Below are 15,398 nucleotides of genomic sequence, written 5' to 3' on the forward strand. Positions count from 1 at the left end.
CTGCCCTCCCAGTGAGTAGGCACCAGGTGGGCAGACCCAAGGCCTGTCTGCCAGGAGGGAGTGGAGGACAGTCCCAAACATGAAACACAGTGGGCAGTACGGATGGATATAGATTGAATTGTGTTTAAGCCTTGCAAGGACGCTTCAGTTCAAAAGTTAAAATTTTAACAGCCATAGTTTACCATGATTTTTTCACACATGCTCCCTCTGCAGAGACACCTGGACTGACTCATCACCATCACCCTGCTTTACAGTATCCCCTTCCCCAGATTAGAATATCTCCATGGAATAATTCAGTTTGGAAAGCACCTCTAGGAATCACCTGGTCCAACCTCCTGCCCAAAGCAGACTAGCTTCAGGTTAGGTCATGTTGTTCAGGGTCTTGTCTGGTCAAGTTTTGAAATCTCCAAGGATGGAGATTTCACCACCACTCTGGGGCCCTGTGCCAGTGCTTAACCGCTCTCATTGTGAAGCACTTTGTCTCATCTTTTTTCTCTTTCCATCTGTCCTGCAGTGGAAGTTGTCCTTAGGGCTTGTCTCAGAGCATATACAGCTCAGCAGGATCTCTGGACTCAAGCAGCTCAGAGACAACAGAAATGACTAAGGACTGGTGATACACAGGCACATGTCATAGGGCAGTATCCACAAATGGCCAGGGTCTTTCTCTGGGGTACTGCTCCTCCACTCCATTGCAGAATGAGGAAGAACAAGACGCACTAATACAAACAACAGAGACGGGAACAGGTTTTGTTCACAGAAAACAGCAACTCATTCTTTACTTGAGAACAGATGCTGAGCCACAAGCTGTTCTCCTCTGTCATCAGGCAGAAAGACAAAGAACTCAGGCTTATTTAGACATGCCCAACATCAAGGTGAGCTGGCTGCTACCAGGAACTACCCAATACCTACTTGATATAAGTCAGTGCATTGCCCTCAGGGAAGTCATAGGGATGGCGCTTCCTGAACACGTGTCCCACTCTACTGCAGGGAACGATCTCCAAGCTGCCACCGCACATCCATACTCGGAAAGAGAGCTCTGGAAGAGACCCCAAGAGTCATACAGCTGCAGGCAGATCAGCAGCATTTCCAAGAGCAGCAACTTCAGCAGTGTGCCTAAAAACCTTGCCCCTCTGTTCCAGATGCATTGCCTGCAACAGCAAAACCAGGAAAAGCGATGCTACAGTGAGAGTGGAAAAACTGTCCTCCCTTTGTTAAAATGGAGACAACCCTTGTGGCTCAGAGACTTCCTAGCCTTCTCCAGTCCCACTCCTCTCTTGGTCCCCTGAGCATTTCAGTGAGACACCTTCCCTTTGACCAGGTCCTTGTGGCTGCTGTCAGGCTTTCAGGATGGCATTTGGCAACAGACTGAGATCACCCCCACACCCACCTTGTTTTGGACTTCTGTAACTCTCCAGCCCTGCACATGGATAGAAGAAAAAAAGAAGAATTCACCGTGTAAAGCAAATCATGTGAGGAAGAAAGGGAGTTTAGAAGACAAGGAGAAAGAAGAGAACAAGGTGAGGGCACAGGAAGTGAGTCAATATCTAGAGCACAGTCCTCTCCCTCATACCTCCATGTTATCCATCCTACAATATCTTGTTCTTGCTCTGCTTGGCTCTGCTAATTAAAAAAAAAAAAGTGGATGACTGGATTACAGTTTATCAATCACCAGTTGCCTCAGCTGGGAGCTACCAAGAGCAGAAATCAGTCTAATAATGTGACTATAAAAACATGGAGAGAACCCAGCTACTTGAAGAAATCCAGCTGTTCCTGAAGCTAAATGCAACACTTTCTTAAAGGATTAGAAGAACACAGAGCTTTGATGTACAGGCGCTTATTTGCATCACAGAAGAGATGTGACCTTGCTCAAGCTTACAGGTCTGTCCTCACAAGTTTAATCACTGCCACACCGGAGGGGTTTTCCATTTGTGTTTCATGTGGTGGTGAGAAGAGAAGGAGGGAGAAGGAAAATGAAAATTAGCTGGGTAGTTTAGTAGTCCTTACCAAAAGGACTTCAGATTGTGTAGATGGATTACTTCAAAAACTTTACTCAGTTGGGATCTCCCTCCAGTAATGCCTGAATTATAGGGCTCTGATGTTCAGAAATTAAAAAGAAATTATGTATCCAGATCTAATGGCTGTTTCAAAGCATGTACACACACTAACATCTTCCCAACCTTCATCTTTCTCCATAGGTTTCCTCTCTAGCTCCTGGGAAAGGTTGTTTAAACACTGGTTTTGGGGGGGAAGATGGTGTATTTAATCTAGCCTCTAAGTAAACAGCCACTTTATTAGACTGCATTTTGAGGCATTTCTTACTAGCTCTTGCCTCTCCCTGACTCTTCCCTAGAGCTTATTATTTTCAGTCTCTTTTCAACAGGGAGTTCCAGCTTCAAAGAGAGGAAGGGCTTTAAAAACAAAAAAAAAGGCCAAGACATAAGTTTCTGTCTGGTAGTGTGTCCAGCTGGCATTTGCTCTCCTGGAATGAGGTTCTGACTCACTCCCGCCTATAACAAAAACAAAACTCTCAATTCAGCGTGTTTAACTTAAAGTGATGTCCATTTCCCAAGAGAGGATTTCTCATGCCATATTGATATCTCAGGCACACAGACAGGCTGCATGTCCAGGCTTGTAAATGACAGAATTATCTAAAGAAGGGGTGAAAGAATGCAGATTTTGGGCACAAGAAAGAAAATGGAGATCAAACATAGCTTATTAAGGACTTTCATCCATCCTCTGATGGAAAGCATAGATCTTTTTGCTGTATATTTTCCAGGATGCAGCCTAGTCCATATGTGTTTTAAATGACTTAATTACTGTGGCTTTTCCCTATCACAGTGGAAAAAAAAGGGGTTTACCAGACCACATCCAGCTGGAAGGACATTTAGGCAGCTGGTAATTGCTGCCTGATCATTTCTGTGTACCTGCTGTGTGTGTAGAGCTTGTCCAGCTCTGTGCCCTTCCCACACATTCTCTTATCATGTTTCCTCACAGGAAAAAAGTTTCAAAGAAGCTGTTTAATAAAAATGGCCTTCATGGGCAGGGAGTGGCTCATCTCACTCACCCAAATTAGTCAGAACCACTCTCCCACCTCACCTGCAAATGGTGACCTTATCCAAAGAGTTCCTTTCCATTCAAAATTGTAATTTGTAGTAAAAATAGTGTTTCAGAACATTATCAACATTTTTTATTGATCACAAAATCTCATTTTCAATTAAGTATGGAAATTTTTTTTTTAAGTGGGTAAATTAACCATTCTGAATACTTCAAGGAAAAATAATACTTTTTGCTGTCAAATACAGGTTGGTTTCTACCCCTCTGCCATGTAACAGCAACAAGCTCGATGTAGAAGCCACTAGTTGATTTGTTGCCTTACATTACACTGAAGAGCTGAACAAAAGTTAGCTTTAAAAGTAGTCTGGTTTGTTTTTAAAATACCTTCCCATTACCATCGTCACAGTGGTGGTTTGGCAATTCGGCTCAGGGACAGGCTCCATTAAACAGAGCATTGTGCACTTAGCTTTGCCCTCTGAAGCAAAGAGTGGAGGTGCAGGATAAGAGACAAGTGATGGGAGACAGCGAATGCACAGGGAAACCACAAAACAAGGCAAAACTGGCAAACCCTGTACACCTGGCCCAGTCCCACAAAGCCTGGCCCAGCCACTGCCAGGCTTTACAAGAGCAATTTAAAGGAGAATGAAGCAATTCTGTGGAGGTTTTGATCAGCTCTATGTATAAGAAGGGCTGTGGGTGTGCAGGTAATTTACTGCCACTCATGGGAGAGAGCTCTGCTTAGTATCAAGCTACTGACATACGCACGAAACAACACTGGGCTGCCCGGTAGGCAGAAGCAGACAACCAAAAGCCTAAAGAAATATTATTTCCCCATCTTCGGGGTTTACAGCTTTTACACAGTCGCAGCTCAGAGGCTGGCAGGATGGCCAAGCAGCTGGCTCTGCAGCTGGACAGGGCTAGTGACAGCAAGGAGCTGAGTTTGGCTATGCAGAGGAGTCTGAGGGACACAGGAGCAGGGATCTTCATGCCTGGGTAAAAGCTGCCTGTTACTCCTGCCTACAGTGCTTAGCTGATGCTACTAGCACTGCTGAGATCCCAATGCAAGCCCCATTTAATCTCTCTTTTTAATATAACGAATATCATAAAACTGAAGCAAGACCTCAGACAACAGAGAACACGAATTATTAGATACTTTGTTTTTAAAAAGTGGTACCTTGATATTTTGTTATCAGCCAAAAATATTATTCCCTGGTTTCAGAGAGCATTTCAGAAAGAGGCAGCTGTCCCAGCTGTGTTCAGAGAAACAAAAAGTTTCCTCTTCCTGACTATTCATTCCTAATTGGTCCTCCAGGTGCTAGAAAACACCATATAAATTCTTCTTTAAAGGGATTTATTTACAAATCTGTGACATTTATGGAAACTGTAGAAACAGAATAATTTTTTTGGCAGCATTAGCTACAGAAAAGTCTATTTAAGTTGACTGCAAAACAGAGTAAGGCTTTTATCTCTTCAGCTCCTCTTGCATAATTTCTAAATTAATGCCCTGAATACTTAAGGTCTCTGTGAACCTCCTTTCAATATTATTCTTCTTTTTGCTACTAACACCTGGTGACATTGCAGCATCCCTTTGCATGGGGCAAAGAGAGATGCCTGGAATATCTGTGCCACCATTAAGTGCAAGGAGATGGGTTTCAGCACCATGCCCTATAAGATAACACTTAAGTGGACAGACTGCCCTGGGCCTCTGAATTCCTCAGATGTTTGTGATGCCCTAGTCTGCTTCTAAATGTTTGCATTCTGAATCTATTTGTACTCAAATTCCACTCACAAAGAAGCTTGTTTTATTAGGAAAAACATCCTTCTGATCTATCAAGCTGGGAGAGCAACTCAGATTTATCTGGGAAAGAGCAACAGGTATAAGCAGAGAGCGTAGGAGTGACTGTCCACTTTAGAGCTGGGGCAACACAGACTGTCATATGAAGGACTGGAGGAATATTCTCCAAAAACAAGCAACAATTTAAATATCAGGAGGTTCCTCTTTCTTACTTGTACTGGGGAAGCACCTGTATAATTGTGCATGTGACTGTAAGAGAGTGATAGCCCTGATTGCAAAAAGCCTCCATTTACTCTGCACAAAGCAGACAACAATACAATTCTGACTGATATGGGGATTACCTGACCGTGTCCTACCCTTACATCGACATGCAGATCAGATCTCTCAAAAGGAGAGTTCTGGTAGGTGATGAAGACTGGGAAGTGGTTCTGCATTAGTGTCTCATTCCCTTGAAACACCCTAAACTTACCAAAATTTTCTCCTCCCCAGATGTCCATTTGAGTATCGTATTTTCCCAAGTGGTTAAACCAGGACTTGTCAATCACAAAGATGCCTCCTGCTATGACAGGGGTTCTGGAAAAGAAAACACACGCCCACACAAAATAATCATATGTATATGTAGCACTATCATCTCCATTTTAGAGGGGGGACAATTTGTCCAGGCCTGACAAATCGTATCTCATTTAAAAGAGAAAGACAGTAGAGCTGAGACATGAACCTGCAGCAGGCTTCTGAGATCCCCCTCACTAGATCATCCTCCTGCCTTTGTTAGATGTTCCTGCAAGCACTACATGAGTAATTCTGTGTCTTTTGCATTTATACAAATACGCACAGTGTGAAAGAATGACAGGGGCACTGCCTGATGACTGTGTTCACCAAGTAGACATGGTGTGAGAGACTTTGCTGAATGTACTGCTCTGCTGTTAGCAAGCTGGTTGCTTCTGGAGTACAAAACAGAGTCTCACAAATTACACAGAGAAATTGAATGATACTTTTATGTAACAACAGGGAGCTGTCTGCCTATACAGACAAGCACTGTGTCTTTTTGCATCAGAGTTTGTCACATTCTACATTCCTCAGAGCCATGTACACAGCAGCAAGGCTGGCAACAACTGTTCCAGACAACAGAGTCCATTTCGTCCATGGACATGCATATTTAGGAGGGGAGGATAATTCTGTGCCCAAATTACTAGGCAAGATTCAGTTCCCAGGTCTGTTTTACACTTCTTGCATGACTGTTCAGCTGCTTAATTCCTTAATTCTTCACCTGGAAGATGGACAGAATTAAAAACCCCCAAAGTGATTTCTGAGGCACTCAGAGTGTTGAGTGAGACCACAAAAACGAACATATAGAAGAAGAGGTGGCTTGCCTACAAACCTATGATAGTATATAATTGCTATTCTTAAAATATTCAGGGAGTAATACTCTCAGAATTAGGGTATAGACCTCAATGCATTCAGAAAATAACAGAAGAGTTTGTCATCATCAAGTGAACTCTGTGGCATTTTGTCCTCAGCAAGGCAGTCCCTGTGCACTCCTTGCCATACAGATGAAGGCTGAGTAAAGGCATTTGGAGGACTGTACACAGTCCATTAGAGATAGCTACCTTATAGACTGAGTTGGGTCTGTTCTGGACATCTTCTGCTCTATAGGAATCTGCTCCCACTTAAAGTGAAGGCTCCAGTCAAACCCTGAGAAGGAAAAAAACATGTCAGACAGGTTTTGTTATTGTTTTTCTACTAGCTTCAGTGATAGTCTCCACCTTTCCGTCACAGGCTACCCCTGCTCTCCTTCCCTGATCTCCCTCATGGTCTACCCAAAAAGGCAAGACTCAATCCCAATGTAGCTAAGAAGTAATCAGCTTCTGTCTTGGCATCCTCATCCGTTAGAATTACAGATCTCTGCTCAGTTCCACTCTATATCTTCAGGACAGTGTTGTCAGTGTGAGATGTAATTGCATTTTGACCAGTCTGTCTTACACTTCCCTGTCTGCCAAAGCTATGAGGCTTTAATCAAAGGACTTCGTGGGATGTGATGTATTCTGGGAACAAAGGCCTGCAGATCATTGTAACCATCACCTCTTTCAAGACTACCATTTATTTATAGGTGGCCTGTGATGGATAGTTGAGCACAGCACAGTCTCTAAGACTATACCATTGTTAAAGGTAGCCACAGAATGAGTAGCCTTTGGCAGGCAAGCAGGGCAGCAGTGAACCCCAGCCATAGAAGAGGGAGAAGAGCACCAGACACTGTGGGTCACTACAGGAACAGCTGCAAGGGGGTTCAGCTGCCAAGAGAGAGGTGAAAATGCTTTTCAGAAGATGCCATGAAACAGCCTGGCAGACAGGAGCAGCAACTGGAAGTGCCTGTCAGACTCCAGTGTACATGTAGTGTAGGAAGGCCATGGCGATATGTTTAATCAGTTAATAAAGCCCTGAAATTGCAAAATCTTGTGACAGTGATGCAAGCTCAAGAGGAAAACACTAGTTGGGTTTCATTTTAACTCTGGGAAAGATATGACTTTGCAAGTTGCAGGAAAAAGAGGACAGAGAACCCATCAGGAAAGATCATCACCTTGTTTTCTTAGAAAGCTGAAGAGAACATCAATTATTTTTCATGCACCATCCCTCAGGCCTAACTCACACAAGCCATTCATTATACCCACCTCCCCTCAGATCTGCTGATGCTGCCAGGTAGGCAAAATTATCCAGGCTGATAACATCAATGATTGGACTCACCACTCGGGTATAATCCTGAGGGAGAGAGAGAAAGCGGGGAGCGGGGGAAGAGTCAGGCATTTGTGGATGTCTGGAAAAGCTGCCGGAGACCAGAAAACACAAAGCTGCACATGTAAATCTTTGCCTGGCTTCTCCAGTACAGTTCTGGTAGCTGAGCAAGGGATCCATGGCCACTACCTCCAAACATGGAGATGGTGGGTATTAGCCAGCTGCACACCACGGATGTGGGGAGTGGAGCATGGGACCCCAACACCCAGGAGTGCTGCTAAGAAACAGTTCTTTATTTCCTGCCCGAGTCACAGGGCATGAATCACTGTCCCAAAGGTTTTGTGCTTGTTTTTGGTATCTACTGACAGCATACTTTCTGCTCAGCCATCCTTGAATTAACTCATTATCATCAGCCTAGAAATGATCAACCCACTAATAAAGCATCTTCCTCACAAGTACTATGAATCAAGACCCCACACTTAAGAATCACAGTACAAACTGAAAAAAACCATAATATTATAATATTAAGATATTAGGGGTACTTTATTGGCATTAAGGGGTATAGATATTTACAGTTTTCCTTTGCAATTCTTTTATTAAGTAGAAGTTGAGATTATAACAATCTTTCAGCATCATGAGACAGGGCATTAAAGCAGTCTTGTGATGGCTGAAATATATGATGAAACAGAGAGCTGGCAATGCCAGAAACAGCATCTTGTTACCAGACAGCTGCCAGCCTCCATGCCTTTCCTATCAAACCTTCATTTTGTGCCTTGCAACAGTTCTTCCTGCTGTAGCGCACTTGGCCAGGATGGCACATCCTAGGTGAGAGCTACCATTCATGTTTATTCCCCTCCATGCTGTGATGGCTGCACAGTGAGAGTATGTCTGCCCAGCCTGAGCCCCAGCAGCACCCACCCGGCAGCCTGGTGCTCCAGCCACTGCTCCAACCAGCCAATGCTAGGATTGAGTAGGGCAAGACTGAAATGTGAACCAGGATGCACATCAGAAATGTAGGAAGTAGGTCAGAAATAGTCTGACTTGAAATCTGCTCACTAAATAATACTGTAGTCAGCATTCAAGCCTTTGCAACTTAGATCCTTCCCTGAAGAAACTAGTGAGGTCCTTTCTGCTTAAGGCCTCCTATGCTGCTGCTGCTGTAGATTGACTTAAAGAGCAGTAGTAAAGTAAACATTTATGGTCTTCCGAGATGGAGGATTTATTGAGCAGGAATAAAAAGCAGAAGCTTTTAAGTTATCAATCCTGAAGTTTCACCACCTTCTGCTCCTTCATATTAAGCCAAGCAGACATGAATACAATGCAGCATTAGAGCCTCCACCCCTTCTCCTGGGGCCCATTACTACATGGAATCCTCCTTTCAGAGGAGGGGATCAATCCCTGCCAATTGCAAGCATGGCTGTGACTTCTCCCATCACCCCTCCCCAGTTTGCTCTTACAATGGAGCCATATATCTCTCCTCCTCCAGCCCTACAGTGCAGCCAGGGTAACAGCTGCTAATATTGCTGTCTCATTTTCACTCTTCCAGCCTCATGTCAATCCTTTCCCAAGTGAATCAGACAAGGGACATCCCTGCACTCACAGGCAGCTCCTCTGTGCTAGGAAGCCACCTGCATGCAAGTGGTGTGTGTTGGCAGCTCGGCAGGAGCATTAATGGAAGAAAAGCTTTGGCAGTGACAAGGCAGAGAGGGAGGGTCCAGCAGCAAGAAGGGAGATGACAACCATGGAAAATTTGCACAGTGTGTGCTGCTGAAGTGGCTATCCTATGTACAGGTGGACAGGACTAGGAAGCACAGAACCTGCAGGAGACCTGAGGTATAAGGTAGTGGTTCAAGCATTCACCGTTGCATCCCATCACTGAGCACCTCCTGCCCTGCCACATTAACAGAAGAATGTAGAAGCCCATCAGGGATCTCTTGCCCATCCAGCTCAGGTGGTACCTTCCTCTGTGACAGCCTGCCTGAGGAGTACCTAGGAATGCTGTCCTCACTGGCACTGCTGATGGCATGTGAGGGCAGAGGATCCACCAGCACAAGACAGGTCAGCCCCATCCATTCCAGAGGGGAGATGGTGCTCACCTCTTTCACCCTCTGAAGCATTGGCTGCAGCCACTCGCTGTTGACTTCACAGTGACTGTCCAAGAAGGTAAGAATGTCAGCAGTAGCCACTTCAGCTCCTCGCACCCGAGAGCGAATCAGTCCTACAATGAGGAAAGCACAGCAGAGGTGCAGGAAAGTTAGGAAGGGAAACAGCTGAGCCTCCTTCAGAAAATAAAATACTTTGTGTGGCCATTACAGGAGAGGAGCAGGTGGTTGTCCTATATCACACCTCCATCAGGAGCAGAGAACAGCTTTAGCAGGGCATTCACAGAATCACAGAATGGTTAGGGGTTGGAAGGGACCTCTGGAGATCATTTAGTCCAATCCCCTGCCAAAGCAGGTTCACCTAGAGCATGTTGCACAGGGTTGCGTCCAGGCGGGTCTTGAATATCTCCAGAGAAGCAGACTCCACAACCTCCCTGGGCAGCCTGTTCCAGTGCTCTGCCACCTTCAAAGTAAAGAAGTTCCTCCTCATATTCAGATGGAACTTCCCATGTTTCAGCTTGTGCTCATTGCCCCTTGTCCTGTCACTGGGCACCACTGAGAAGAGTCTGGTCCCCTCCTCTTGACACCCACCCCTAAGGTATTTTTAAGTGTTGATTCCCTGGGGGACACACTGCCAGCTGAGCCCTCCCAGCAGACAAAAAATTACCTCATGTGTCACTTCTGTCCACGCCACTGAGCTTTCATCTGGTTCCTGCCTTGATGATGTCCCCCTTCATTTCCAGCCCTCCCCAAGGGTACCTTGCTGCTGCCTGCTCAGTGTCTCTCCCTGCAGCATCCTGCTGCCTCTCTCACCACTTCCATGGGACCAAGCTCTACTCTCTCCTTGTTGCCTTTCTTACTGCTTATCTGCTTTATTCCCACTTGTCTTTTATTCTGCCCTGCAGTCAGAGATGTCAACCTGGCTCTCAGATGTCTCCATGCTTTCTTACAGACCATCCCACAACCTGGGATGCCCTTTGTGAACTAAGCAGTGACTCCTGTCTCCCCTTCCAGATCCTCGCTCCAGGCCTGCTGTGCACTGACAGGTTTAGAAATAAGCCAGCACGTGTGAGTCAAACTGAAGAGCAGCTGGAAAGTCAGCATTACCATTTATGCACATTGGAGATATACGAGAAATAACTTTCCTTAATTGTATCTATTTATGATAGACAGATGATTGTTTTTCCCTTTCCCACATCTCCTAGATGGCTTGTTATCTTGCACTCTAAGTTTAAAAGGATAAGACTTACATCTGCATCTATAGTCATAACAATCTTAAGCTGCGGTCCTTGTTCTAGCCAGGGCCTCTGGACACCACTTCTCATTATTTAAAGTATTAAATGAGAGCCCTGAAGCCTGAGAGTTGATAAGCCAAGTTCTCCTTCCACAGAGCCTCCAAACTAGGACACGAAATTCTTATGCTGAAAAAAACAAACTGTAACCATAAGAAACAACACGCAAGCAGCTGGCAAGCAAAACAGGGCCATGTGGGAAAATCTGCAAAATCTTTGTACCTACAAAGCTTTCCACACTTACCTTCTCGCCGGTTGTTTCGTAGACACTTGACCTTTGGGATCTTGGTAAGGAGCTGGCAGTCCTCAGCTTAGGAAAGGCAAAAAAACCCATTTGGCACACGTGCATGAATTATTTGGCTTCAACAGAGAGCTCCAATTGACTGTTCTCCTGCTTCTCCATGGGAGCGGAAATTCTGCTTTCATTTAACATCACATTAGTCAGCCTGATGGTCTTAATCCTGTTGTCTAAAGAGTACACAGAAGAAAGGGCACTGCCTGCTTGCTGTCCTCCTCGGACAGCTGAGCCTGTGTTTCCTGATATTCTGAGCAGCCAGGCCTTCGCCCTCCTGCCCTCAGCGTTTCACAAGAACAATGGGGCATGCGCTGGCAATGTGGCACTGAGCACCGATGAAACAGAGGGACTGCAGGGAGCCAGGGCTGCAAATCACCAAGGTGCCAAATAAAAGAGAGTCCTGTCATATAAAGTGATCTCATCCGTAATTTTTGCCTTCAGCAGCTCATCTGGGCATTTCCCACCATTTGTGCTCAGGGAGTTTCTGCTTCATTTTATTTAATAAAAGCCACAAGGATGTGACCCGCTTCCTTAGAGACACCATTACACTAACACAAGGATGCCTAACTGCGGGCTTCGCTGGCAGCTTGCCAGAAGCTTGTGCCATCCCTCATCTACATTGCCCAAGGAAGATGACAGAGAGGAACTGCTATTGGCTCCAACCCAGCTGTACCAATGAGCACTGGGTCTTTAGTTCTCTATTATCCTCTCTCTATTCCTACCCTAGCACAGGTCACAGGAATAACAATTTCTAACTTGCTCGTTTCCCCCTGCTCCACCAAGTTCACCCCAGTTTCCATGTTTATTGCTTGTTCCTTTTCATGTGTCACACCCTCCCCTTTCCTGCTGTCATCCTCCCACAGACTAAGCGCTCTAGGGAGAACGCAAAGGCCATTAGCCAAAGTGCATCTCCTGGCATGTTCCTGCAGGAGCATTTCCAGTCTCAAGGATATATGCAATCTGAAATACTGCTCTTGTGTGGGCACTTTGGCAGCTGCTGCATCATCCAAGCGAAGTGGCAGGTGCTCTTAATTACAGAGTACCAAGATTTTGCTGGACATCTGCTACAAGAGAAGGCAACGCTCATCTTGGCCAAGTCACAACTTCAGGTAAGTACGAGAATCCTTATCAAGTCATTTACTCTCCAGTAGTGAAGTACATCACTCTGACTGTAACTACTGCCAGAGCTAACAAACTCTGTATCTTTGGAGAAACCAAGGTCGATATTAAAGCAAAGCGTCAGACCTGAAACATGCACTAAAGTGCCTCTATGCAGGTGCCTCAGGGAGTAGCTGTATCCACACATATCCAGCTGCCAGTGAGAAAAATGAGAGCTGTCATAGGATGGGGCTTTTAAAAAATCTTTTCAGTTACCTAAGAGCCTGAATGGGAGTTTCTCTCTGAGCCCTGTGCAGTACAGGTCCCAGAGATCCATCAGTGTTGATCTGGCACCCTTTGGCCATCGAGAATTTAATTTCTAGATGCCATATATGGCACATTTAGGACTGTTTGTTGGAGGTGCTCAGATATACCCAACTCCAACAGCTGGGCACAGCTCAGTCCTTACGCAAATCCCACTCTAAAGCCCTCAGAAAGTTAAATCCCTAATCTCAGCATCCACCTTTAAAAATTTTTCTTGGCCAAAGCTACATAAGTATTTAGCTGCAAAATCAAAAGAGCAATGCTTCCTTACCTCAGCAGGCCAAGGTGGGCATTCTCAGCTATCTGTAAAGTGTTTTGAAGGAGTAATTATCAATTGTTATAAGAGGCACACAACTAGATTGTCCTTGAATCTAGCACACACCATGGGAGAAGCAAGAAGTCTTCTGTCCCCACCACCTCACCACTACTACACAACAGCCAGGAGCAAAAGCAACTGTAGAGATGGAAAGAGTCCATAACCTCCAGTCTGCAGGTCTGGTGGGACTCATGCGGAAGACACTCCATCCCTGCGCCAAGCTGCAGGAGAAAGTATGGCGCTGTCCAAAGTAATAACCCTTCCATGGCTCCCACAGGGACACCTGGGATCCCAAACACATGGAGGCAGGCAGTTTCGCCCCAGTCTGCCTGCAGGACCCCAGGCAGCATTTTTCTGTAGGCTCCATTGCATCCTCTTGCCCTTTCTTGATTTGTAATTACTCACTCTGCTCACTTACACCATTGCTACATACATATCTGTGCTAAATAGCTCACAAAATGGTGCATAAAGAAACTAGACAGAGATCTCCAGCAACCTGGCCAAAACTGCCAAGCTGACAGAAAGGGAAGACCCAATGGAAAGAGCAAAAGAAGAAGCCCTGGCCTCTGTCATGCATGGACATAAACTAAACACAGAAAAACTTCTTCCCTTTTCTTTTTCTCTTGCATACAGACAAGAGGGAATCTCTGTGAGGGAGGGGGACTAAACAGAGCAAACAAAAAGAGGGAAAGCAGAAGGGAAGAAACAAGTGCAAGGGAAATAGGTCCATACTTACGATCTGAGCTGAAGTCATCTACCAAAATGATCTCCTGGATGAGGCTGGGAGGGGTGCGGTTCAGGACGCTGCAGGGACCCAGGGAGGAAAAAGACAATCTTTCTGAGCTGCCATAATAATGACAATGGTAGGACTGATACAAATCTGCTATGCAATGCATTACAGCAGGAGTACCAAACTCCAGTAATGTGGAAGAGGCAACCTTGCCCTTGTATGAGGGTTCATTGGCAGGTGCCAAACTGCAAGCAGGAATATCCCAGAGAGCTATGGCATCTCAGCTGGACCTTACAAGGAACCACAGTCAGGAAGCTGACTGCAGGACTTGCCTGGGGGCAGTTAGCAAAGGATGCTGCGGCATGCTCTCTGCCTCTAGAGAGGCAAAGAGGAGAGCATTGCCTGCCCTGAGGCATCCAGGAGGCCGTTCCCATCTGCCAGGCTCTGAGCCAAGCTCATCACTGCTGGGGAGAGGAAAGAGAGCTGCCACTTTCCCCAGCAAGGAGCTCTGTCTCAATGCCGCAGATGAGGCCTGCTGGGGCTTTCTCACCAATTCCCTTCTTTGGGAGGAAGGCAATTTTCCTTGGCAATATTCTGGATTTGGGTCTTTTTTCCTCTTTGCTTGTTACTTGTCTGTCTTTCAAACAAGCCCTCACATTTGCTGAGAGCACCCTCGTTTCCTCGGGCTGGTTGCACCATACCCCACAATACCCTCAGGACTGCAGTGGGTTTGCATCTGCAGGACACAGGGGCTTTCACACACAAGGAGGGGGGATAAAAGTTTCTGCCCTCCTTAGAGGTTGATGCATTCTGGCACCCTGGAGTCAGAGCAGTCTGATTCTGACCTCTTTGTCCCTCTCATTTGTTTGAGATGCTGGGACTAATTTTACATTACCTTCTTCAAGTCCCTTCCCTGGCTCTACTACAACCACAGAGCATATTCCCCATTTCAAGCCTCCTTCTCCAATGCCTCTATGCACAGGCAGGTCCTCGTTGCCTTCAACAAGATTGCTCAGTCACATTTAGTCACCCCAGTGATGTAAGCAAGGAGTAAATCAATCATGTGCACTGGCTGTAAACCATCTGGCAATGAAGACTCCAGCTGTAGCCAGAGGTCTGGGAGGAAATGCCATCCACCCCAGCATTCACAGCAGAGTGCAGCCAGTCCCTCACAACAGCACTCCTCCAGTGGCAGCAGGATTGCAGGGACCAATTTGAACAGATGGGTCATCCATTTTTCAAGGTCTTTGTTGGGGGCTCTGGGTTGCAGGAGACCACATCTGAGAGACTGGTAATACCACATCTCAAGTGCTGTGTCCAGTTCTGGGGTTCCCAGGACAACAAAAAGAGGGACATGCTGAAGCAGGTCCAGTGAAGGACCACTAAGATAATTAAGTGACTGGAGCATCAGGCCTATGAGATAAGGCCGAAGGAGCTGGGGTTGTTTAGCCTTGAGAAGAGAATGCTCAGAGAGGTTGCAGAGTCTCCATACTTGGAGATACTAAAAACTGACCAGGCACAGCACTGAGCAACCTATTCTAGTTGACCTTGCTTTGAGCAAGCCTGGCCTGTTAATGCATTGGCAACACTCATCTGCTTATTAGTACACATCACCTCCATAGGATCTGGATATCAATTTCTCTCTCTATGCGTTATTGCTGCTCT

General features: G+C 45.8%; 1 protein-coding gene across 1 annotated transcript in view; it reads right to left on the minus strand.

The window, feature by feature from the left end:
• Window positions 1–15,398, minus strand: part of GALNT16 (polypeptide N-acetylgalactosaminyltransferase 16) — a 77,725-nt gene that overhangs the window by 12,085 nt on the left and 50,242 nt on the right. The window contains exons 5-11 of the mRNA XM_068398766.1: window positions 13,740–13,807; window positions 11,215–11,280; window positions 9,673–9,794; window positions 7,516–7,603; window positions 6,457–6,541; window positions 5,319–5,422; window positions 910–1,036 (exon numbers count right to left, since the gene is read on the minus strand). Coding sequence (XP_068254867.1) covers window positions 910–1,036; window positions 5,319–5,422; window positions 6,457–6,541; window positions 7,516–7,603; window positions 9,673–9,794; window positions 11,215–11,280; window positions 13,740–13,807 — 660 coding nt within the window. The remainder of the gene's footprint in view (window positions 1–909; window positions 1,037–5,318; window positions 5,423–6,456; window positions 6,542–7,515; window positions 7,604–9,672; window positions 9,795–11,214; window positions 11,281–13,739; window positions 13,808–15,398) is intronic.

This window comes from Nyctibius grandis, chromosome 4, assembly GCF_013368605.1.
Source record: "Nyctibius grandis isolate bNycGra1 chromosome 4, bNycGra1.pri, whole genome shotgun sequence".
NCBI lineage: Eukaryota > Metazoa > Chordata > Aves > Nyctibiiformes > Nyctibiidae > Nyctibius > Nyctibius grandis.